This window comes from Gambusia affinis, linkage group LG13 (genome assembly GCF_019740435.1).
Source record: "Gambusia affinis linkage group LG13, SWU_Gaff_1.0, whole genome shotgun sequence".
Lineage (NCBI taxonomy): Eukaryota > Metazoa > Chordata > Actinopteri > Cyprinodontiformes > Poeciliidae > Gambusia > Gambusia affinis.
Window position 1 is genome coordinate 25,746,075 of NC_057880.1, and position 25,442 is coordinate 25,771,516.

A 25,442-nucleotide genomic window follows, 5' to 3' on the forward strand; every position below is an offset into this window, starting at 1 on the left:
CGTTTGCTGCCGTTAACGTTTTCCTCACGTTGTTCGGTCATAACATCCACCACTGTCTCTCCCTCCGTCTCTGTCGCCGTGGACCAAGTTCCGTTTCAACTTTACTTTCCCGTCATAAACACAGCACTTCTGACACCATGTCGTATCTCCTATTTTAGGGAGAAAATAAATCAGCGCGGACCAACTGTGTCTTGACGATAACCTCACTTTATTGCTACAATGAAACACGTCCTACGTCACACATCCCCACAATCCTATTGGTCTACTATACTTTCTCTAACGTAACCTGCGTAAAGCATTAACCCTTAATGCACTGTATTCAGATACACCACAATAAGGAGGAGAGCACTGATCAGAGATGCAGCCAAGAGGTGCATGGAGACTCTGAACCAAAAGAAGGGATCCACACACTGGAAAAAAAAAGTCCTTAAATTACAGTAAAATATTGGCTGCTGTGGTTGGCTAAATTTTATCGTGTAAGTTCTGTAAAATTAAACTAATCTTCATTTATCTGAAGGAAAAATAATTACAGGGAATGTGATGGTTATGAACAAAAATAAATTGTATGTTTTGATGAAGGACTTTAAATATACAAGCATAGGAGAAAGAAAGACGATTTTAAGAACAAAATGGAAAAAGAAAGAAATCATGATTTTAAAAAGTGTTATTTTTACATATTAAAACATGGAATACAATGGGTGAAGGCTATGTACACTGGTGTACGGCAGGTGGCGGTATGCATCTCTAAAGTTGTAATCTGCCAAGAAGAAGAAGGAGAACAAGCGAAACTGTCCTGTAAGTCGAGGTATCCATACATTTCCGCCTTGTCTTCGCAGGTCGTTAAGACAAAGAAAATGGTAAGAATATTTTTTTCTGTTTTCTCAGGTTGACTTTCCTCAAAACGTGAATCGGAAACAGCTGATATTTTAACTCTCCAAATTTTGCACATTCTTTTTGAACATAAAGTTAATACCAATTTTTGACAAAACAACCCGTTTTCCCTGTAATTATGTAAATATGTCGCCTGTTAGTCAATAACAACTTTAAAAATAACGACGATGTTGTTGGTTACTATTAAATAAACCGTGAAAGGTCTGGAGTAAGGTGGCTGCATTCATTTGTGTTGGAAAGTAGCAGTTATGTTAGCAACGCAGAGATTCACAACAGATAAGGTGGCTGTGTCGATGCCTGATTAATATTAATGCCATTGTTACAAAATCATTTGCAAAATGCAGTTCTAGTTCCAATTTAAGGAATATGTTTCTGTTGTCTCAGATGATAATTTTAGTTTACATCTCTGACCTGTCAGCATTCAGTGTTACGGTTAACGGTAGCACTGTTGCTTCAGGCTATTTCCTGTTAACATCTAAGTATAAGAAAATAAAATAATGTCGCGAAAAACAATAAATCAATTAATCGTACAATAAATTAAAACTATCGACGTCATTTTAATTATCGGCTTTATCGTCTCTTCCAGCCTTTATTCTGTTTCTGTTGATGACGCTAAATGAAAAAAGGCTCAACTCCGGTGCTCTCCACTGACCGTCACTTCCTCATTTCCTTAGTGTAATGCCCAGCGCACACTACACCATCTTAGTGCTGTCGGTAGATTGTCGGCCCATTTTCAAAACCTGAGAAACCACACATTAGCAGACAGAAATCCTTGGTATAACGGTTTGATCGTGCCGTGTGGTGTCCAACAGTAGGCACAAAATAATGGCTACAAGTCAGTTAACTCATTTTAAAACCAGGCATTAATCAATGCTTTACTACAATCTCCCTGCAGTGCATGTGGCTCTAGTGCTCTAACGTCCTGACTGAATGAAAATCATTATAACCTATTTATGTCACGTTAACGAAGAACAGCTGAAAAGTTACCGGGTTCATCAACTGCGGTAACAATTTCGCTCCAACTCCTCCCCTCGTCATTTCTATATTCTTTGTACGAAATGTTTTATAAACATTAATGTTGTTTCCACACATCATCTCCAATGTCCGCTGGACGTCGGGTTGCGCCGTGTCAGCTGTGTGGGATTCCCCTCTGTAATTTCCCCTCAGAAAGTACGGAGGAGAATCCGGCTTTCTGATTGGCTACCTGTAACATTCAACAGACTGCGTTAACTATCCCAGTGGGGAAAACCCCTGATTTAGATCGGAGGGGCCACAACGGTCTACCATAACACACCACACTACAGGATGATAACGATCAACGTTCTAAGATTGTGTAAGGGGAAAATGTAGGTGTGAACTAAGGTGTAGTGTGAACTATTGCATCAGGTAGTCGATGTGCCCATCTTCTCTATTTAAATCTAATGATAGCTGAAGGGCAATATGGTTTAAGCTGCAGCGTGTGCATATAAGCAGATAAAATAGAAAAAAACATAGAATCCATAATAGTAACTAAGACTGCAACTATGCAAATTGCAGCATTGTGAACTGAAGCGGACAATTTAGGCTTTTTTATTAGTTGAGAATAACTCAATCCAGGTTTGAAGAGTCTAGGTGTTGTACTGACTCACCTAGACTCTAATTCTGGTGTGGTCTACACGCAAAAACAGAATGAAATCAACCTTTATTGAAGTTTCACAAATCAGATAAAGGTTTCATAAATTATAAAGTTAGTTTTAAATAATCTGCTATTACAGCAGAATAATCTAGTACAGGTTTGAAAAGTCTAGGTGTTGTAGTTTTCTTTCTTTTTTTTTTTTTTTTTTTTTTTACTAAAATAGGTTAAAGATGCTAAAATGCCTTCTCCACTTTGGAACAACTTAATTATCTGAGTCTGGTTTTTCAACTTGAAACTTAGTTAAAACAATACATCAAGCACGACTACATTTGGACAATGACATACGTATGGTACTGACCGACATCAAGCCCAGGCTAAACAAACTGCTGAAGTCACTGAGGCCATTCTTCACACTCGGGCAATCTGTATTCATCATTCATGACAAACATACATACGCTTGAGAGAGGTTAGATTTTTTTGCTTTGTTTCGTTACTGTTGTTAAAAGTCTGTTGAAAAGTTGTTTTTCAGTGGAAATATAATACAGTGTTTAAAACATGTTAACAATTAATGCTCATAAAGTGTAGTAATTAAGTGAATGTTGAATAGAAGTTAGGACTTTCTAAAAAATTATGTTTCTTTTAATTTTTTGTAGCATTGTTTGTTGGTTTGCAGGTGGGGCCTTGGCCAGAAGCTAAGGCTGTTTGGTTGGCCATGGCATGGAAAAATTTGGGAACCCCTGGTTTAAAACACGGGGTGCTTGGTGACATTAATGCTAACTGTTTGCATCATTATTGACAACCCTAGCATCAGCAATGCCTCAAATGTGGTGCCCATTTAACAGGAAGAAAGTTTCCTTGCACTGATGTGACAGTCCATTTGTCTTTCTATTGTTAAAGGCAAACGTTTAGTTCATGCTAACAGGCAATTTAGCTAGTGTTCCTTCACCTTTTCACAACCATATTTTTGGCAAATGTATGTTTTTTTAATTCAGCTTAGTCAACTGACTTTATTGATCATGTGTTGATTACAAGATATCTCTGTAGTAATTATTTTTTACGTTGCCTTTTTTTGTATCCATGGTTGGCTATATAATGGTTTAGTTTCCCATTTGATGCCAAATGACATGTTTGATTGGTGTTCAGACTGACGCTGGTCGTTGGGAGCCGGATCGCATCCAGCCAGGTTTATTAATGCCTACAGACAAGACCTCTGGAAGAGGAGATTCCTCCAACACCTTCTTCATCGAGACCGTTTTCGGAAAGCACGTCCCTTGGTCTGTCTGTGTGAACCCTGAGCCCACCGCCATTGGTAAGTCTCAATACATGTGGGAAAACTACTGAATAAAACAAATGAAATCAAGTATTTGAACTTGTGTTTATATAGCAGCTGTTCCTTCAGCAGTTATCACATTTCTGTCCTCAATCAGTGGTCAATGAGCCAAATTTACAGTTCAGTGTCCCACTTTGACTACTTTCATGAAGTGCCCAGTTGATGTGTCTGCACAGTGCCTCTTTTATATTATTATATCAGTCAGCAATGTAACTGAGGTTTCCACTATACGCCAATATAACGTGGTGATACCCTGAGTTAACTATGATTCTTTACAGACATCCAGTAGTGCCCCGTTAACGCTGCAGTGTTTGTCTCTCCCAAGATCCAGTTATGTATCTTGGATACTGCAGAGGGTTTTGATGGTAATTGATGGGTGTGGTCGTTGGAGGTTTGTTATATTATTTCAAGTAGCCCTACATCCTCCACAATATTGATCAGTTTTTAATGATTAATTAAAAATCCTTAGCTATTGTTGTTGAAACTTTGTTGCTTGTTGAGTTACCTAAATGTATCAGTCTTAAGACAACCATCTGACAGAACTTTGTAGGTAAAGTTTAAGTTTAAAGGACACTTTCCTTTATTCAGTTCTTTGCAACCATATTGATATTTCTCCATCACTGAACCTGTTAACCTGGACTCGCATTCAAAAAAAGATTGTATGCGTTTTCCAATAAAACCATTGATTAGTCTTTTTACTCCTCTATTAGTAGTCTTCTCTGGGGAACATGGTGTTTAATGGTGAAATTGTTCTTTCCAGTCCAGGACTTTTGATCTACCAACATCAGTGGACCATTCAGAAGTTTAGAAACACAAATCTAAGTTCAGTACAGTATGATTTGCAAGTTTCTGGTTTTATCAATTGTATCACTGTGCATAGCTTTCGCCAAGAAAAACCTTCAGATATTCCAAGAGGTCATCAGAAACCAGCAGATTTTACCTGTGCAGTTTCTTGAGTTACTAAAAGTGCAGTGTAAATACTTTCTCATATGCATTATGTGTTTTAGTGATTCCTGCAGATGTTAAACAGATGCTGATGGTTAAAGAAGAAACCACAGAAGACCAAAAACCTAATGTGGACCTGCACGACCCACAGCCCCACCACATAAAGGAGGAAGAGGAGAGAGTCTACATCAGTCAGGGGGAAGAGCTGCAAAATTTGAAGGAGGAGATAGAAAGTGCCATAAAGAGTGAGGATGATGAACAGTCCTATCTGCTCTCACAACTTTGTCAAAACCAAATTAAAGACAGAGAACTTCCAGGAGAAAACAATGAAGGGCAGTCAGTCAAGATGGAATATCATCAAAATGGTTCCAGGTCCTTAGAGTGTGAAGACATCAAGAAGAATGAAGAGGATGATGATGTAGAGCTGAAACACTTGTCAGACTCTGGACTGAAGACTGAAGGCATGAACAGAGATACTGAGTCAGATGGAGACCTTGTTAACAACCCAAATTCAGAAATAGGGTCTCAAGGATTGCTGGATATGAAGAAATGTTTTACAGCGAACAAAAATGGTATCTCACGAAGGAAGGTCAAAACAGGAGAGAAGTTTAGTTGTAAAGACTGTGGCAAAATATTTATTAAAAAGCAGAATTTAAATATACACATGAAAATCCACACAGGAGAGAAATCTTTTTGCTGTCATCTCTGTGGACGTAGATTTAATGATGAATCAAGATTAAACAAACACACAAGAATCCACACAGGAGAGAAGCCTTTCTGTTGTGACGTATGTGGACATACATTTACTGAAAAATCAAATTTAAATAGACACAAGAGAATCCATGCAAGACCGAAAACTTTCTGTTGTGATCTTTGTGGACATAGATTTAACCAAAAACAACATTTAAACACACACATGTTAATCCACACAGGAGAGAAGCCTTTCTGTTGTGAAATCTGTGGACAATGCTTTAACCAGAAATCTAGTTTAAACACACACATGAGAAGTCACACAGGTCAGAAGCCATTCTGTTGTGATGTCTGTGGACATAAATTTAGCCGAAAAGCCCATTTAAACTCACACATGAAAATCCACACAGGACAGAAGCCTTTCTGTTGTGAAGTTTGTAGACGTCAATTTACCGAAAAATCTAATTTAAATAGACACATGAAAATCCATGCAAGACAGAAAACTTTCTGTTGTGATCTTTGTGGACATAGATTTAAACAAAAACACAATTTAGACGCACACATGAGAATTCACGCAGGACAGAAGCCTTTCTGTTGTGAAATCTGTGGACATGGCTTTAACCAGAAATCTAGTTTAAACACACACATGAGAAGTCACACAAGTCAGAAGCCTTTCTCATGTGATGTCTGTGGACATAAATTTAGCCGAAAAGCATATTTAAACATACACATGAGAATCCACACAGGACAGAAGCCCTTCTGTTGTGACGTGTGTGGACATAGATTTACTGATCAATCAAATCTAAATAAACACAGGAGAATCCACACAAGACAGAAAATCTTATTTTGTGATCTTGAACAGGACAGAAGCCTTTCTATTGTGAACTCTGATGACACAAATGTACTGGAGATAGAAAGTGCCATAAAGAGTGAAGATGATAAACAGTCCCCTGTGCTCTCACAGTTTTATCAAGACCAAATTAAAGACAGAGAAATTCCAGAAGAAAACAATGGAGGACAATCCATCAAGAAGGAAGATTATTTAAATGATTCCAGGTCCTTAGAGTGTGAAGAGATCAAGAAGGATGAAGAGGTTGATGATGTAGAGCTGAAACACTTGTCAGACTATGGACTGAAGACTGAAGGCATGAACAGAGATACTGAGTCAGACCTTGTTAATAACCCAAATTCAGAAATAGGATCTTCAGGGTTGATGGATATGAGGAAATGCTTTACAGTGAACAAAAATGGTAGTTCACAAAGGAAGATCAAAACAGGAGAGAAGTTCAGCTGTGAAGACTGTGACAAAACATTTATTAAAAAACACAATTTAGACACACATATGAGAATCCACACAGGAGAGAAATTCTTTTGCTGTCATCTCTGTGGATGTAGATTTACTGATGAATCAAGATTAAACAAACATTCAAGAATCCACACAGGAGAGAAACCTTTCTGTTGTGACGTATGTGGAAACAAATTTAGCCGGAAAGCACATTTAAACACACACATGAGGATCCACACAGGACTGAAGCCCTTCTGTTGTGATGTTTGTGGGCTTAGATTTACTGATCAATCCAATCGAAATAAACACATGAAAATCCACATAAAACCGAAAATTGTATTTTGTGATCTTAAACAGGATGGAAGCCTTTCTGTTGTGAACTCTGAGGACACAAATGTACTGGAGATAGAAAGTGCCATAAAGAGAGAGGATGATAAATTGTCCTCTCTGCTCTCGCAACTTTGTCCAGACCAAAATAAAGACCGAGAACTTCTAGAAGAAAATAATGGAGGACAATCCATCAAGGTAGAAGATTCCCAAAATGCTTCCAGGTCTTTAGAGTGTGAAGACACCAAGAAACATGAAGAGGACAATGATGTAGAGCTGAAACACTTGTCAGACTCGGGACTGAAGACTAAAGGCATGGACAGAGATACTGAGTCAAATGGAGAACTTGTTAACCCAAATTCAGAAAAGGGATCTTCAGGGTTGATGGATATGGAGGAATGTTTAACAGAGAACAAAAATTTTGACTCACAAAGGAAGGTCAAAACAGGAAACAAGTTTAGCTGTGAAGACTGTGGCAAATCCTTTATTAAAAAACACAATTTAAACATACACTTGAGAATCCACACAGGACAGAAACCTTTCTGTTGTGATATTTGTGGACATACATTTAAACAAAAATCAAATTTAAGCACACACATGAGAATCCACACAGGAGAGAAATCTTTTTGTTGTCATCTCTGTGGACGTCGATTTGCAGATGAATCAAGATTAAGCAAACACACAAGAATCCACAAAGGACAGAAACCTTTCTGTTGTGATGTCTGTGGACATAAATTTAGCCGAAGAGCACATTTAAACTCACACATGAAAATCCACACAGGACAGAAGCCTTTCTGTTGTGACGTTTGTGGACGTAAATTTACTGAAAAATCAAATTTAAATAGACACATGAAAATCCATGCAAGACAGAAAACTTTCTGTTGTGATCTTTGTGGACATAGATTTAACCAAAAACACAATTTAGACGCACACATGAGAATCCATGCAGGACAGAAGCCTTTCTGTTGTGAAATCTGTGGACGTAGGTTTACTGAAAAATCAAATTTAACTAAACATATGAGAATTCATAATGGCCAGAAACCTTTCTGTTTTGATCTTTGTGGATATAGATTTCACCAAAAACAACATTTTAACAAACACAGTTTAGTCCACACATGACAGAAGCCTTTCTTTTGTGAAATTTGTTTACACAGTATTACTGATAAGTCAGTTTTCAAAAAACACAGGAGAATCAACACAGAACAGAAACCTTTCTATTGTGACGTATGTGGGCATAAATTTACTGATAAATCAAATCTAAATAGACACATGAGAATCCACACAAGACAGAAAACATTATGTTATGGTCTTAAACAGGACATAAGGCTTTCTCTTGCAAACTCTTTGGACACAAATTTTCCATTAAATAAACTTTCAAAAACTACATGAGAATCCACACGTGACAGATGACTTTCTGTTGTAATGTCATTGGAAATAAATTTAGTGGTGAATCTAGTTTTAACACACATGAGAATCCACCTGTTACACAATCTGTTTAGTTGTGTAACAGGTAGTTTATTAGCCATTTTTAGGTCATCTTTTTTCACATAGTTAATCTACAGTGGCTTGCAAAAGTATTCACACCCCTTAAACCTTTCCATATTTTGTCACATCACAACTACAAACAGATTTCTTTGGAAATCTGTTTGTAGTGTATACCAACACAGAGTATACATTTGTGAAGTAGAAAGAAAATGATACAATTCAAAACATGTTTCATGTATCAAATACTCAAAAGTGCTATATGCGAGAGACCACTTTTCTCTGAGTGCAACTAATTGCCATCCTTCCATCCATCCATCCATCCATCCATTTTCTAGCACCCTTGTTTTTAGTGGGGTAGGGAGGTGTAGGCTGGTGCCTATCTCCAGCTCAACTAATTGCCACTTACTGTGAAATTTAATGTCAGTAAAAATACAGATACTCTGTGATGCCTCAGAGTTTGATTAAGAGAATATTGGGGAACAATCAGCATCATTAACTCCAAGGTACACACCAGACACGTCAAGAAGATAGTTGTGGAGAAGTTTAGACTTAGACTATAAAAAGATTTCCCAAGCAATGAACATGTCTTGGAGCACTGTAAAATCCATCATCCGAGTATGGCACAACTGCAAACCTCCCAAGACAAGGCCATCCATCGAAACTTTCAGGCTTAACAAGGAGAGCACTGATCAGCGATGCAGCCAAGAGGTGCATGGAGACTCTGGACCAAAATCAGAGATCCACAGCTCAAGTGGTGGAATCTGTTCACAGGATAATTATTAGTCATCACTGCCCAAAAGTGATCTTTATGGAAGAGTGGCAAGAATAAAGCATTGTTAAAAGAAAACCATAAGAAGTCCCATTTGCAGTTTGCCAGAACCCATGTTGGACAACAAACATGTGGAAGGAACTTTGGTCAGACCAGAACAAAACTGAACAAAAATTGTAACAAAAGATGATTTCACAAAATATTGACACATGATGGCTGAATATTATTGGACACTGCACTTTTCAGTTTTTGGAATCATATATAGTTTTCTTCCAGCTTCACAATTGTATACCATTCTGTGTTGGACTTCACATAAAATTAATTGTTTGTGGTTGTAATGTGACAAAATATGGAAAAGTTCAAAGGGTATGAATACATTTGTAAGATACTCTAACTGACTGTGAAGTATTTATGCTAGCCTATCTTATTCTTTACTTTTTAGGGGGTTATTGGGAGAGTTGGTGTCATTGTCCATTTATCATTTTCAGTATAATGATTTTTGTTCTGTGTCCGTTCTGATGATTTTTAACTTGGTGTTTAGTGTTGAAGGAGTTTGAAATGTTGACAGTAGCCTGCAGCCAATTTTGGGGGGGAGAATGTTTGTGGTTTGAAAATAATTCTTTATGGTTTCACTTTGTTTTAAAATGTCTGTCTTTTGTTTTTTCAATACGTCTGTGAGAGAATAGGAAAAGACCGTCTGTTCAGTAAGAATGTAAAAACGATGTCTCTTTATTTGATTAGATTAATTCTGGAAAGTGTTGGAAATTTTATTCTGTGTTTTTTAACAGGGAGCTGCTTTAATGTTCTGTCATGTTTATATGGTGATTGGGTAATGTTTGAAAACTATATTAGAGAAACATGTAATGTTATACTGCCTCCTCCTTGCGATGGTTAGAGTGCGTTGGCATGTCAAATTATAATACTTTATGGGGAAACCCAGGAGATGCCATCAAAAGATGCACAATATGGAAATAATACATAAAACTGTCTGTATCTTTCCTCTTGAATAATTATATTTTGTTTTGTTTAGCTTGTTACAAATTTTTTGATATTAAATTTTTTTTCTCATAACTAATAATCTCCTTGTTTTGCCTAGATCTAGTCTCACCTGAAATAAGGAATCTGTTAAGCCAGAGCAGAAAGGGCGCAAAATATGCAAAACAGGCTTGGGGTAAAGAAAAAAACTGTACAGACTATGTTATGGAAATAAATACTTTAAGGAATATAAACATGGCCACAAAAGATGGAATGAAGATAAAGAAAATGTGCACATAATACAGCAATCTGTAAAAACAGAGCTCTGTTGAGAACAAAGCAGAAGTGAAGATGTAATAATGAAAAGATTGCTTAATTAATAAAATGTTTACTTTAAGGAAAATTAATATAGCAAATGTGATGGTTGTGGAGAAAAAGAAAATGTGTGTTGAACATTTTAAACATGCAAAGGAAAAAGTAATGGAAATAGGAAGAGCCTAGAGTCTAGAAGGAATTTTGGGAACCAAATGGCAGCAGGAAGAAATCAGAATTATAATATAAAGTGTTGTTTTTATCTAATACAAAATTAAAACAGAATATAGTGGGAGAAAGCTGAGAACCTGCATAGTTTTGTACTGTAGGGGGCGGAATGCACCTCTAAAGTTGTTTGTAATCTGCCAAGAAGAAGGAGGAAAACAAGGAAATTGTCCTGTATGGCGAGGCATTCATACATTTCTATCTTGTCTTCGCACATCCATAAGACAAAGAAAAACGTAAGAATATTTTCTTCTGTTTTCTCAGGTTAATTTTCTCAAAACGTTAATCAGAAACAGAGCTTATATTTTAACCCTCCGAATTTTGCGCACTCTGAACATAAAGTTAACGCTGATTTTCGGCAAAACGGGTTAGTCGTATCGCCTGTTTGTCAATAAAAACTTTAAAAATTACGATGATGTTGTTGGTTACTATTTAATAAATACTGAAAGATCTGTAATAAGGTGACTGCGTTTATTTGTGATGGAAAGTAGCAGTTATGTTAGCAACGCAGATATTCACAACGGATAGGTGGCTGAATCGATGCCTGATTAATAATAATGCCAATGTAACAAAACCGTTTGCAAAAATGTTGTTCTATTTACAATTTAAGTAATATATTTTTGTTCTCTCAGATGATAATGTTATTGCACATCTCTGATGCCTATATAGCAGCATTAAGTGCCACCGCCAACTGTAACCAGTTGAACTTGCTACAGGCTATATTTCCCGTTCACATCTAAATATACCAGAATAAAACAACTAAGGATGCAAATAGAAGCATTGTGAAATGAAGCGGACAATTTAGGTTTCTGTGACTACAGTATTTTAGGAAAATATCATCACTGGCCCTTATTTGACTGTTAAGCAGCTGCTAAGTGCTGGTTCTAGTCTGGACTTGTAGTCGCTTGAAGTTTAAAACATGTTAGCATTTTAATGCTCAGAAAGTGTAAAAATTAAGTGTATGTTGAATAGAAGTTAGAACTTTCTAAAAATTGGTAATTCTTTTAATTTTTTGCAGCATTGTTTGTTGGTTTGCAGGTGGGGCCTTGGCCAGAAGCTAAGGCTGTTTGGTTGGTTAAGGCATGGAAAAATTTGGGAACCTCTGGTTTAAAATACGGGATGCTTGGTGACATTACTGTTACTTATGCTAACTGTGTGGATTATTATTGACAACCCTAGCATCAGCAATGCCTCGAATGTGGTGCCCATTTAATGGGAAGGGAGTTTCCTTGCACTGATGTGACAGTCCATTCATCTTTCTGTTGTTAAAGGCAAACGTTTAGTTCATGCTAAGAGGCAATTTAGCTAGTGTTCCTTCACCTTTTCACAACCATATTTTTAACAAATGTTAATCTTTTTTTCAACTTAGCCAGCTGATTTTATTGGCTATGTGTCGATTACCAGATGTCTCTGGTTATCGAGACAGTAGTAATTATTTTTTATGTTGCCTTTTTTTGTATCCATTATTTGGTTAAATAATGTTTAGTTTCCCATTTTGATGCCAAATGATATGGTTGATTGGTGTTCAGACTGACGCTGGTTGTTGGGAGCCGGATCGCATCCAGCCGGGTTTATTAATGCCTACAGACAAGACCTCTGGAAGAGGAGATTCCTCCAACACCTTCTTCATCGAGACTGTTTTCGGAAAGCACGTCCCTTGGTCTGTCTGTGTGAACCCTGAGCCCACCGCCATTGGTAAGTCTCAATACATGTGGGAAAACTACTGAATAAAACAAATGAAATCAAGTATTTGAATGTGTGTTTATATAACAGTTGTTCTTAAGCAGCTAGCAATAAGCTAAATTTACTGTTCAGTGTCCCACTCTGACTACCTTAATGAAGTGCCCAGTGGATGTGTCTGCACAGTGCCTCTTTTATATTATCATATCGTATCACCCTTTTCAGGAATAGTTGTTCTCTGTCATTTCAGCATTTTACCAGTAACTTTTTTATGGACTAATTAGCCTTTATTTTTTTTATTTGATGAATATTTGATAGTTGTCAATATCTGGTGTGAATTTAATGCCAATGCCCCTTTGAGAAATGCCTGGGCAGTTTCTTGAGTTACTTAAAGTGCAGTTGAAATTCTTTCTTATATGCAAAATGTTTCCTGTAGATGACAAGGAGATGCTGATGGTTAAAGAAGAAACCACAGAAGACCAAAAACCTAATGTGGACCTGCATGACCCAAAGCCCCACCACATAAAGGAGGAAGAGGAGAGAGTCTACATCAGTCAGGGGGAAGAGCTGCAAAATTTGAAGGAGGAGATAGAAAGTGCCATAAAGAGTGAGGATGATAAACAGTCCTGTCTGCTCTCACAACTTTGTCAAGACCAAATTAAAGACAGAGAACTTCCAGGAGAAAACAATGAAGGGCAGTCCATCAAGACGGAATATCATCAAAATGGTTCCAGGTCCTTAGAGTGTGAAGACATCAAGAAGGATGAAGAGGATGGTGATGTAGAGCTGAAACACTTGTCAGACTCTGGACTGAAGACTGAAGGCATGAACAGAGATACTGAGTCAGATGGAGACCTTGTTAACAACCCAAATTCAGAAATAGGGTCTCAAGGATTGCTGGATATGAAGAAATGTTTTACAGCGAACAAAAATGGTATCTCACGAAGGAAGGTCAAAACAGGAGAGAAGTTTAGTTGTAAAGACTGTGGCAAAACATTTATTAAAAAGCAGAATTTAAATATACACATGAAAATCCACACAGGACAGAAACCTTTCTGTTGTGATCTCTGTGGATACAGATTTGGCCGTAAATCACATTTAAACTCACACAAGAGATTCCATACGGGACAGAAACCAGTCTGCTGTGATCTCTGTGGACGTAGATTTAGCCGTAAATCTAGCTTAAATACACACATGAAAATCCACACAGGACAAAAACCTTTCTGTTGTAATCTTTGTGGACATAGATGCAGCCAAAAAGCTAATTTAAACTCGCACATGAGAATCCACGCAGAACTGAAACCTTTTGGTTGTGATCTCTGTGGACAGAAATTTAGGCGTAAATCTAGTTTAAGCACACATTTGAGAATCCACATAGGACTGAAACCTTTCTGTTGTGATCTATGTGGACATAGATTTAGCCGTAAATCTAGCTTAAACACACACATGAGAATCCACACAGGGCAAAAACCTTTCTGTTGTGATCTCTGTGGACATAAATTTAGCCGTAAATCTATCTTAAGCAGACACATGAAAATCCACACAGTACAAAAATCTCTTTATTTATAGCTGGTAGTTTTTTTTTTTAGCCTTTTCTAAGTCATCTCTTTTCACATACCCATTGAACTTTGCCACTGTAACTGGCTGTGAATTATTAATGCTGGCCTACCTCATTCTTTATTTTAGCCAGGTTGAATGGGAGTTGGTGTCATTGTCCATTTGTCGTTCTCATAATATTAATTTTTGTTCTTTGATGGTTTTTAAATGACTGTTTTCGTGTTGAAGAAGTTTGAAATGTTGGCAGTACAGACAGTTTTGGGGGGAATGTTGATGGTTGAATTTTCCATTGAATTGTGTTATAAGAAACAAATTTTGTCTGTTGTTTTTCTAATACACATCTATGAATAAATAGAAATGACCTTAAATCTGTTGAGTAAGAATGTCATTTCTCTATCTCTTTTAATCTCATTAGATCAACTCTGGAAATTGTTTGGAAAAGTTATTCTGTGATGTTAACAGGGAACTGCTTTAATATCTTGTCATGTTTATATGGTGATTGGGTAATGGTTGAGTTATTCCACTAAATAAAATCTATTTTTGGGGCTATTTATTCTTTATTACTTTCTATTTTTAATTTAGTTTAAACTTATTTTTGGTTTATATTGTATTTTGTGGGTTATTTGCATAGTAACTTTATTTAAAATGTTAGTTTCTTTGTTTTTGATATTTACATTTCTAAGTTAGACAAGAACTGTGGGTCAATTTTCTTGGTTTGACAAACATTCTCCACTACAATTAATGAGTCCAAAGCTTTTTATTACCAGATATCAAAATGTTGCCAGGGAAATTTGGATCCATTGCAAAACGCGGCACACAAAAGACCTACAAATGCGTACCAAATAATATCCTAAAACAAGAAAATATAACCGGGGGTACAAATAACTTTTTCCTATCCTTTATTTTGATTCTCAAACATTGTGACGAGCCACTTCCTGGATAGACACGTGGTTTGGCCCGTTTAGGTGGCTTCAAACGTCACCACGCGCTCCAATCAGCCCGTCTCCATGCGCTCTTCATCAAAATCTAACAATCTGCCTGGATTACCCGACACGCTTCAAAGCCTCCACACAGAAACACATCATTACTGCACGTCCACAGAGTGAAGAAAATGGTATGAAAGAATATTTTTTTGTTTTCTCAGTTTGGGTTATTTTCTCAGAACGTGAAGCAGAGCCTATATTTTAACTCACAGAATTTTGAAAACTTATTTTGAACAATAACATGTCAGTATAACTACTTTAATATGATCATGATGTTTTTGGTTGCTAATTAACAGAGTTGGGTTGTAACTAGTTACATTTAGTCACTTTTACATGAGTAACGTTTTTGAAAAAAAAGGAAAAAATTAACTTTTTCGTAAACAAATAAATCAGAGTGATCTGTGAATTGCATCAATCTGGCTAAATATCCTGAAAGCTGAATCAAAAAATAGAAAATAGGCTGGGAAAAAAAGCATAGAGCACACAGGAAATGAGTAACTTCAACAGGATGGAAGAAAATAAAACAATTTGATCGTTTTATTTCAAGTATGCTATATTTTACCTTTACTTGAGGAATTTTATGATGAAGTGTCGCTACTCTTGAATAAAATTTCTGGATACTCTACCCACTGTGCTCTGAGCAACTTCACTTCAATGGAGAACAGGCTGTTTTAACCAAAATCAGACACACACCTGCAGTTTTTGTCAAAGCTTCATAAGTTTTATTTTAAAAATTTTGATTTGGAAAAATGTTTCTTTTGCCTAGATTTTTATCCATCCATCCATTTTCTTTACACCCTTCTTCCCTAAATGGGGTCGGGAGGGTTGCTGGTGCCTATCTCCAGCTGCGTCCCGGGCGAGAGGCGGGGTACACCCTGGACAGGTCGCCAGTCTGTCGCAGCCTAGATTTTTATATACAATACAAAACCCAAACTGAATATAGCAGGTGGAGGATATGAAGTTACACACTGGTGTACCGTAGGTGGCGCTATGCACCTCTGAAGTGGTCTGCAATCTTCCAACAAGGAGAAGAAGAAGGAAAAGGAAGAAGCAAAGAACTGTCCTATATAGCTACACATTTATAAATATTCGCCTCCTCTTCGTGCGTCCACAAAATAAAGAAAAATGGTAAGAATGTGTCTTCTGTTTTCAGTTTGACATTTCTCAGAAGGTGAATCGGACACAGAGATTATATTTAACTCCCTTAATTCGCGCGCTCATTTTGAACAAAAAGATAACGCCGATTTTCGGCAAAAGGGGTTAGTTATATTGCCTGTTAGTCAATAGCTACTTTAAAGTGACGATGATGTTATTAGTTACCATTTAATAAACAGTGTAAGACGTGTAATAAAGTGACTGCACGTACTTGTGATGGAAAGTAGCAGTTCTGTTACGCAATGTTTACAAATGATAGGCAGTTGTGTCGGTGCCCGATTAAAAATACTGCCAACATTACACAACCTTTTGCATAGTGCTGCTGTATTTCCAGTTTTTAAAATATATTTTAAAGAATACGTTCTGTTGCCACATATGACAATTATGTTTCACCTCTGAGCAGCAATTAGTGCCACGCATCTCGTTGCAAGAACACCGACGAGCATAACCAGTTCAACTTTCTACACGCCATTTCCCGTTGCATTTTTCTGTCCATGTGCGTATGTTACATTGGAATCAGTAAACCTTTTTTGATCATGGAACCAAAGATAAAGCGAGCAGCTATAAACTGAAGTCGACATTTTAGGCTTTCTGTGAGCAGCATCTTTCAGGAAAATCTCATCACCGACCTTCATTTGGTTGTTAATCTAATCAAGGATCAATGCAAAGATCCCAACACGTGTTGTTCACAAAGTACCAGAAGTGTGAGCTGCATGATCAAAACAATTCACACCAAACTGGAAGAGCTGAACTGTTATTAGCTGCACTTTTCTGTCAGTGTTTGTATGCTACAGTTGAAGTCAGCATATGTTTTTGATCATGGAACCGAAAGAGAAGAGAAAGTTTCAGATGCAGCTGTGATTACTAGAGAAAAATATGAAAAGGAACAGCAATTAATGTTGTTAATTAACATTAATTAACAATAATTTGCTAGAACTATCACTATAGTTAATCTCACAAGTAGTGCAGTTTCTTACGGAATCCATCTCATTTCTTACAAATTCATTTGTCCCTTTTAGCTGTTATAAGATGAAAATAGATGAGTTAGAGGAAACCAAACAGGTAAAGAGAACAGCTAAAATGCAGCTACAAAGTCAGAGAGACAACAAATTAGAGTGGCTTCCGCAGACAAACTTAATAACTATTTACTCCTTTGTACCTTAATCTCTAAATACAGAGACAAAGAAGAAAAAATAAATCATCGTACGATTTAAGAGCGAAAAAATAAATTAACACTGAAAAAAATTTTTTTTTTTATTAATTTAAAAAATAAATAAATAATTAGTTAAAAAATTAAACATGATTAAAATGTATCATTTAAAAAAAATGACATAAAAATTAACAAAGGTAAAATAAATGCAATAGAAGTAATTTGCTAAAAATGAAACTAATGAATAAAACAATAAGACTAGAAATAAAATGTAAAATTAAATGACTTATATCGTTAAATACAATGTCACAATGGACAGTCAAATAACTAATATTTACTTTTTACACGAATTAATTATCTGCAACATTAATTAGTTTATTAATACATAAATTTTTAGATTTAAATAAATTTATATACATTTCCACTTGAGCCTTCATCTCCTCCTTCAGTAGCTTTAATTATCACATTTTTTGCTGAATCAACCTCAGCTTTTCTTTCTATCAATGCTGAATTTCGCCTGCACCGCTTCATCTTTCCACAGCCACATTTTTTCAAATGTTCATCAAATACTTAACATCAGTGGAGCAAGTTGATTTTATTGGCTAGAGGTCGATGACCAGATGTTTCTATCATAATTATTTGCTATGTTGCCTTTTCTCTATTCATGTGTTTGGCTATATAACAGTTTAGTTTTTCTCTATGATGCCAGTTGACATGTTATTTTGGTGTTCAGACTGATGCTGGCCATTGGGAACCAGATTGCCTGGTAGATGGCATCCAGTTGGACTTAATGATGCCAACAGACAAGAACTCTGGAAGAGAAGATGATTCCTCCAACACCTTCTTTATCAAGACTGGTTCTGGAAATCACGTCCCTCAGTCGGTCTGTGTGAACCTGGAGCCCACTGTCATGGGTAAGTCTCAATACATGTGGTAAAGATACTGAATAAAGTAAATGTAATCAGCTATTTGAATTTGATTATTAAAGTTAATATTACGTGTGGCTATTTGTTCTCCATCCCTTGCAAGATGAGGTGTGTCCACTGGGACCTACCACCAGCTACACTGTATATTTGCCCTTAAATACAAGCATAAATGTCCCCACATAAATACTTGACTTGAAATAACAAAAATATTAAATAGTAAAAAAAAAAACTGTTTTGCCTTTGTTTTTTATCCAATACATATCTGTGAATTAATAGGACTAGATCTTAAATGATGACTAGACAGAGCTGAATAAGCTATTCCTCCTTCTGAAGTTATCACATTTCTGTCCTCAATCAGTGGTCAATGAGCTGAATTTACGTTCAGTGTCCCACTCTGACTACCTTCATGAAGTGCCCAGTGGATGTGTCTGCACAGTGCCTGTCCTCTGTCTTCATAGCAGCCAGAGATGTAACTGAAGTTTCCACTCTGGTTCAAAATAATGTGCGGATTCCCCAATGATAATTCCTAGGTGTAGTCGTTGGAGGCTAGGGATATTTTTTCAAGTATTTATTTCCACAATGTTAATAGTCCAGTCTGCAGTTTAGATCTTTTCTAAAATGCATAATGTGTTTCATTGTTTCCTGCAGATGTTAAGCAGATGTTGATGGTTAAAGAAGAAGACACAGAAGACCAAAAACCTAACGCAGATCTGCATGACCCAAAACCCCAACACATAAAGGAGGAAGACGAGGAGGTCTGCATCAGTCTGAGGGGAGATCTGTTCAAAGTGAAGGAGGAGATAGAAAGTGGCATGAAGAGTGAAGATGGTGAACAGTCCCCTCTGCTTTCACAGCTTTATCAAGACCAAATTAAAGACAGAGAACTTCCAGAAGTAAAGAATGAAGGAGAATCCATCAAAATAGAAGATTTTGAAGGTGGTTCCAGGTCCTTCAAGCATGAAGACACAGTGAAGAATGAAGAGGACGACGATGATGTAAAGTATCCCGTCCCTGAGATGAAACACTTACCCCCCGCTACCTCCCCTCCAGTCATAGTCCATGTCCTTAGTTTTCAGTACAGAGCTCCTGAGTCAAATGGAGACCTTGTTGGCAAACTAGATGCAGAAGTAGGTTTTACAGAGAACAAAAATGTTGGCTCACGAAAGAAGGCCCGGAAAGGATGGAAGGCGAACTGTGAAGTCTGTGGCAAAACCTTTTGTGAAAAACGGAATTTAATCACTCACATGAGAATCCACACAGGAGAGAAACCTTTCTGTTGTAAAGTATGTGGACATAGATCGTGTCAAAAATCCAGTTTAAACAGACATATGATAATCCATACGGGACAGAAGCCTTTCTGTTGTGACCTCTGTGGAAATAGATTTACCCTCAAGTCAAGCTTAGACAGACACATGGGAATCCACATGGGAAAGAAACCTTTTTCTTGTCATCTCTGTGGACATAAATGTAGCCAAAAAGTAAATTTAAACTCACACATGAGAATCCACACAGGACAGAAACCTTTCTGCTGTGATGTATGTGGACATACATTTAGGCGCAAGTCACATTTAAACACACACATGAAAATCCACAGTCAACAAAAAATAAATCCTTTATGATGACTCACACTGCAAAGCATCAGTTCACTGTGAAATATTCATGTTGTTGTTTAGGCAACAGTTTTCACTTTTAATCTTAATATGTTTAATATCATTTACAGATTTGCTTAATAACATGACTGATGGTTTCTTAGAAAGGCACGTTTTTGTTTTGTTTTTTTGTCATATTTTATGCAATGTCCAGAGTGATCTGTAGCAGAGGTGTGTTCTTAGCTCATGTGTTTCTCTACGGTACAAAAGGCAAAATGTTTGTGTGATGCACAAGATGACATTGAGTTAAAGGGGACCTATCTTCAGAATCCACTTTTTTGTGTGTGTTGAGTGTCTAGGACTGCAAAAATTTTTAATTTATTCTTTTCCTGTGCTGCATAGATATGTTTACATTATTTTTGGATCATATTTTTCAGTCCATTTTTTTAAATATTCCCTATCATGTTTTCTTGTTTATTGCATCACAGTATTTGCTGTGGAACTGCTAAACATCCAACTAACCATTTTTGTTAATCCGCCATATTTTTTTTTTGTAGTGCAAGTTCAGCTATGCTGAATCTGCAAGTAGAGAAGTCAAAATGTTTGGTTCTAGCTTGTATGAATTTAGATAATTCCTTGTGGGTTAATACACGCTCCTCAGCATCAGATGTAAAATGTTTCTTTCACATTTAAAAAGACAGCAGACCAATGAGTTGCTCTAAAACGAGCCTCAGAATGAGGAGCCTGTGGGGGAAGAATGATGAGGAATTCAGATATAACTGGCTGTGAAGTATTAATGCTGTCACATTCTTTATTTTTGAGGGGGGGATGTTGGTATTATCATCCATTTATTGTTATTGAAGTGAACTGCTCAATATACCATGATATAAATTTTTGTTCTGTGTCCATTCTGATGATTTTAACCAAATGTTTTAGCCTTGAAGGAGTTTCAAATCTTGGCAGCTAAATTTTGATTGAATGTTTATGGTTTGGAAATGATTCCTTGTGTTTGAACTTTGCTTTTCCATGTGTGTTAAGAAACCTAGTTTGTCTTTATTTTTATCCAATCCATGTATATGAATGAATAGGAAAACATCTTAAATCTGTTAAAGAATGTAAATTCTCTGTCTCTTTATTTGATTAGATTAACTGGAAAATGTTGGAAACCTTATCCTGTGCCTTTTAACAGGGAGCTGCTTTAATCCTCTGTCATGTTTGTATGGTGATTGGGGCAGGTTGGTATTATTCCACAATAAAAACTAAAAAGCAGTGTTAGAATTGGCTTCCTTCATTTGCTCTTTCACAAACTGAGCAGATTAAATATAAATATTAAAATACCCTAGGTCGTCCAACATGGGAAATTTTAAATCCATGCTCAGAACAAGAAAAAAACAGAAAAAACAAAGAAATGAGGAGTTTTGGATGGATAATTAAAAAGAAAAGAAATGTAAAGATTTTCAAATGAATAGCCTAGAAATCAGCCAAACAACACCAATATCAGTTATACCATACTGGATTTTACTAGAAGCAAAAGCAGATGTATCATTAAAAAGAAAAAAGTTCAATCTTACACTAAATATAATCATTAAATACAAAAGTATAATATCGGTAAATGTGATCACTTTGAGAAATATGAAACAATAGAGCATGTTATATTAGAATGCCATTAATATGAATATGAGAAGCTGTATGAGGAGAGAGTTTGAAAATATTAAGGAAAAGGTGATACATTGAAAAAGAACTTGGATAACCAACATATGCAAGTCATTATTAGATTTAAAGAAAACTAAATTGTTTCATAGAATTAGATTGTATATATTAATTTTAATTACGTGTAAATGTGTGGATATATTTTTACGATAGAAATTAAATTCTCATGAACCATACTCCGTACCAGTAGGTGGCAGTAATGCATACTTAATGTTACTTGCTAGCAACCAATTAAACACTCGAGGACGAAGGAGGAGGTCTTATAAATCTACGCATTTACACATTTTTGCCCGGCCACGAAATAAAGAAAATGGTAAGAACATTTATATTTTCTCCGTTTGGGTTTTCTCAAAAGGCGAATCGGAAACAAAGCTAATATTTTAACTCCAAATTTGTTCGTTCATTTTGAACATGAAGCCATTTTCGGCAAACGGGTAGCTATATTTCCTGTTAGTCAATAATTACTTTAATATGACAATGATGTTGTTGGTTAATATTTAATAAACCGTGTAGGACGTGTAATAGGTGTCTACACTTGTGATGGAAAGTAGCAGCTCTGCGCAAATCAATGTTTACAAAGGATAGGTGGCTATGTCGATGCCTGAATAAAAATACTGCGAACGTAACAAATCAGTTTTCTGAATTCCATCATATTTCCAATTCAAATAATATATTTCTGTAGCCACAGAGGACAATTAAGTTTAACATCTCTGACGTCTACACAGCAGCATTCAGTGCCAAGCATCTCCCTGCAAGAACACTATCGACCGTCGTTCAAGTTGCTACAGGCTATTTCCAGTTTACATCTGAGTATACAAGAATAAAATAACTCAAAGATGCACAAACGGCAGCAATGATGTAAGCTGAAGTGTACATTTTAGGTTTTCTGCGATCACAATATCTTAGGAATAAAATCATCATCAACTATCATTGTTAAGCAATCTAGTCTAGCCGTCATTGTTCTATGATCCCGCGGCTACGACTAGATCCCGTGTTGTTCACAAAGTACCAGTAATGTGAGCTGCATAGTCAGAACAAATCACACCAGCCTGTAACAGGTCAACTGTTATTGGCTGCACTTTCTCATAATTTTTGTTATGTTGCTGTTGGAATCAGCATATCTTTTTGATCATGGAAACAAAGGAGAAAAGAGAATCAAAGATTAACAGCAACAGTAATTAATGTCTCCAGCTAAAGGACACTATCTGCAATTAATATCACACGTAGTCCATTTCTTACCGAATATCTTCAGAACCAAGCAGGCAGAGAGCAGCTAAAATGACAATTAGAAATTTGTGAGTGCAAATGGGTGGGTGAATATGACTCTAGTGTAAAGCGCTTTGAGTGGTCAAAATGACTGGAAAAGCGCTATAAGTTCAGTTCATTTTACCATTTATAGTAATTATGTGATGCGTTGCTTTTTCTGTATCCATTTAGTAGTTTCCCTCTTTGATGCTAAATGACATGTTTTATTGGTGCTCAGAGTGACGCTGGCTGTTGGGAGCCGGATTGCCTGGAAAACAGCATCCAGTCAGATGGATTGATGCCTCGAGACAAAACCTCTGGAAGAGGAAATTCCTCCATTGAGACTGGATCTGGAAATTGCATCCCTCAGGCCGTCTGTATGAAGCTGGAGCCCACCGTCATGGGTAAGTCTCACCACATGTGGTAAAGTACTGAATAAAGCAAATGTAATCAAGTATTTGAATTTGTTTATTAAAGTCAATATTATGTGTGGCCATTTGTTCTCCATCCCTTGCAACATGAATTCCACACTAGACATTGCTATCACTTACACTATTATCTTGGCTCCTTATATGCAAGCGTAAATGTCCCCACATAAATCCTTGATTTGGAAAAACAAATCCAAGCAGTCAAAGATGTGACTGAAGTTTTCACTCTGGTCCAAAAATAACTTTTGAATAGCCCTTTGATTACTTGTTTCAATGTTTCCTGCAGATGTAAAGCAGATCCTGGTGGTTAAAGAAGAAGACACAGAAGATGAAAATCCTAATTCTGATCTGTATCACATAAAGAAGGAAGATGAGGATGTTTGCATCAGTCTAGGGGGAGAGCTGCACAAAGTGAAGGAAGAGTTTGAAAATGGCATGAAGAGTGAGAATGGTGAACAGTCCCCTCTGCTCTCACAGCTTCATCAAGACCAAATTAAAGACGAAGAGCTTCCAGAAAACAACATAGGAGAATCCATCAGGATAGAAGATCATGGAGATGGTCCCAACTCCTTAGAGTCTGAAGACACCGAAAGCGATGAAGAGGATGATGATGTTAAGCATCCTGTCTCTGAAAGGAAAGACTTGTCAGACTCCAGACTGGAAACTAAGAACATTGACAAAGACTGGAAAGAGAGCAGAGCTCCTGAGTCAGATGGAAACCTAGTTAGTAAACAAGATTCAGAAATGGTCTCTCCAAGCTCACTGGATATTAAGAAATGTTTTACAAAGAACAAAAATGTTAACTCACGAAGGAAGGTACAGACAGGAGGGGAGTTTAACTGTGAAAACTGTGGCAAAACCTTTTTTGGAAAATGGAATCTAAATGCACATATGAGAATTCACACAGGAGAAAAACCTTTCTGTTGTGATGTTTGTGGAGACAGATTTAGCCATAGTTCACATTTAAATACACACATGAGAATCCATACAGGAGAAAAACCTTTCTGTTGTGATGTTTGTGGACACAGATTTAGACAAAAATCACTTTTAACTACACACATGAGAATCCACACAGGACAGAAACCGTTCTGTTGTGATTTTTGTGGACACAGATTTAGCCATAAATCTAGTTTAATCACACACATGAGAATCCACACAGGCCAAAAGCCTTTCTGTTGTGATCTCTGTGGAAATAGATTTAGTCGTAAAACTACCTTAAATAAACACATGAGAATTCACACAGGTCAAAAGCCTTTTTGTTGTGATCTCTGTGGACACAGATTTAGCTGTAAGTCACATCTAAGCAGACACATGAGAATCCACACAGGACAGAAAATAACTGCGGTATGATGTCTTAAACTGCACAGATCCAGTTGGTTGTGAAATGTTTATTTGTTGGGATTCAATTTAGCAATTTTCGCTTTTAATCTTAAAAGATTTTATTTAAGTAACATATTTGTTTAGTTGTATAATTGGTAGTTTATTAGCTAATTAACCTGTTGCTTAGGTTGAACTGTAGCACAGATGCGTCCTGAGTTCATGTGTGTCAACACGGCACAAAAATCAAATTTTTGGTGTGATGCCCCAAGTTGTCAGTGCTACCATTGCTAACATCAAAATTGAGTAACCCATCCAGTTTGAGGACTGGTGACCAACTGGTTTCAAATGGACTATGAAGATGATAAACAATACATGTCTATCAATGAATAGGGAAAAAATGCTTACATTTGTTCAGTAAGAATGTAAATACAGTCCTGCTTTATTTGACTATATTAACTGTACAGTGTTGAAAAAGTGTTTATAGTGTAATTTTTTAAGTTATCTTGCGCTTGTTAACAAGGATCTGCTTTAATCCTATGGTCATTTAGTAATAATTGATGTTTTATTCAACAATTTAAAAACAAAAAAACGAGTATTCAATTATGAACTGAGCAGATTAAAATGATTGAAATCTTCACAAAGAGAAAATGTTTCAATGTTTTCTGCACAAAGTAAACACTTAAGAGGAAACAATGGGGCCTGGTCTGATGGGCTGGTTCTCACTAATTGATGAAATATTTATTAGGTTTAGGCCACTTTAAGATCTGTACAAGATGAACCAGTTGACCTTAAGATCAACAAAACAAACTCACTTGTGAACGCATGCAGTATTCTTTCTTGTTTCAGGTAA

The 25,442-nt window shown here is 36.6% G+C and overlaps 1 protein-coding gene across 6 annotated transcripts; it reads left to right on the plus strand.

The window, feature by feature from the left end:
• Nucleotides 1–773: 773 nt before the first annotated feature.
• On the plus strand, nucleotides 774–25,240 carry LOC122842849 (zinc finger and SCAN domain-containing protein 2-like). Of its 6 annotated transcripts, none has more exons than XM_044137073.1 (8): nucleotides 774–857; nucleotides 3,650–3,815; nucleotides 4,844–11,085; nucleotides 12,379–12,544; nucleotides 12,966–15,200; nucleotides 16,052–16,197; nucleotides 18,108–18,288; nucleotides 18,949–21,158. In XM_044137073.1, the coding sequence occupies exons 6-8, from the start codon at nucleotides 16,195–16,197 to the stop codon at nucleotides 19,917–19,919; spliced, it is 1,155 nt and encodes a 384-aa protein (XP_043993008.1). In that variant the 5' UTR covers nucleotides 774–857; nucleotides 3,650–3,815; nucleotides 4,844–11,085; nucleotides 12,379–12,544; nucleotides 12,966–15,200; nucleotides 16,052–16,194; the 3' UTR covers nucleotides 19,920–21,158. The 6 variants fall into 5 exon arrangements, 4 of the variants coding, with proteins under 4 accessions (XP_043993008.1, XP_043993006.1, XP_043993009.1 ...); XR_006372630.1 differs by lacking the exon at nucleotides 4,844–11,085; XM_044137071.1 differs by lacking the exons at nucleotides 16,052–16,197; nucleotides 18,108–18,288; nucleotides 18,949–21,158 and adding exons at nucleotides 23,083–23,248; nucleotides 23,559–25,240.
• The last annotated feature ends 202 nt before the right edge of the window (nucleotides 25,241–25,442 follow it).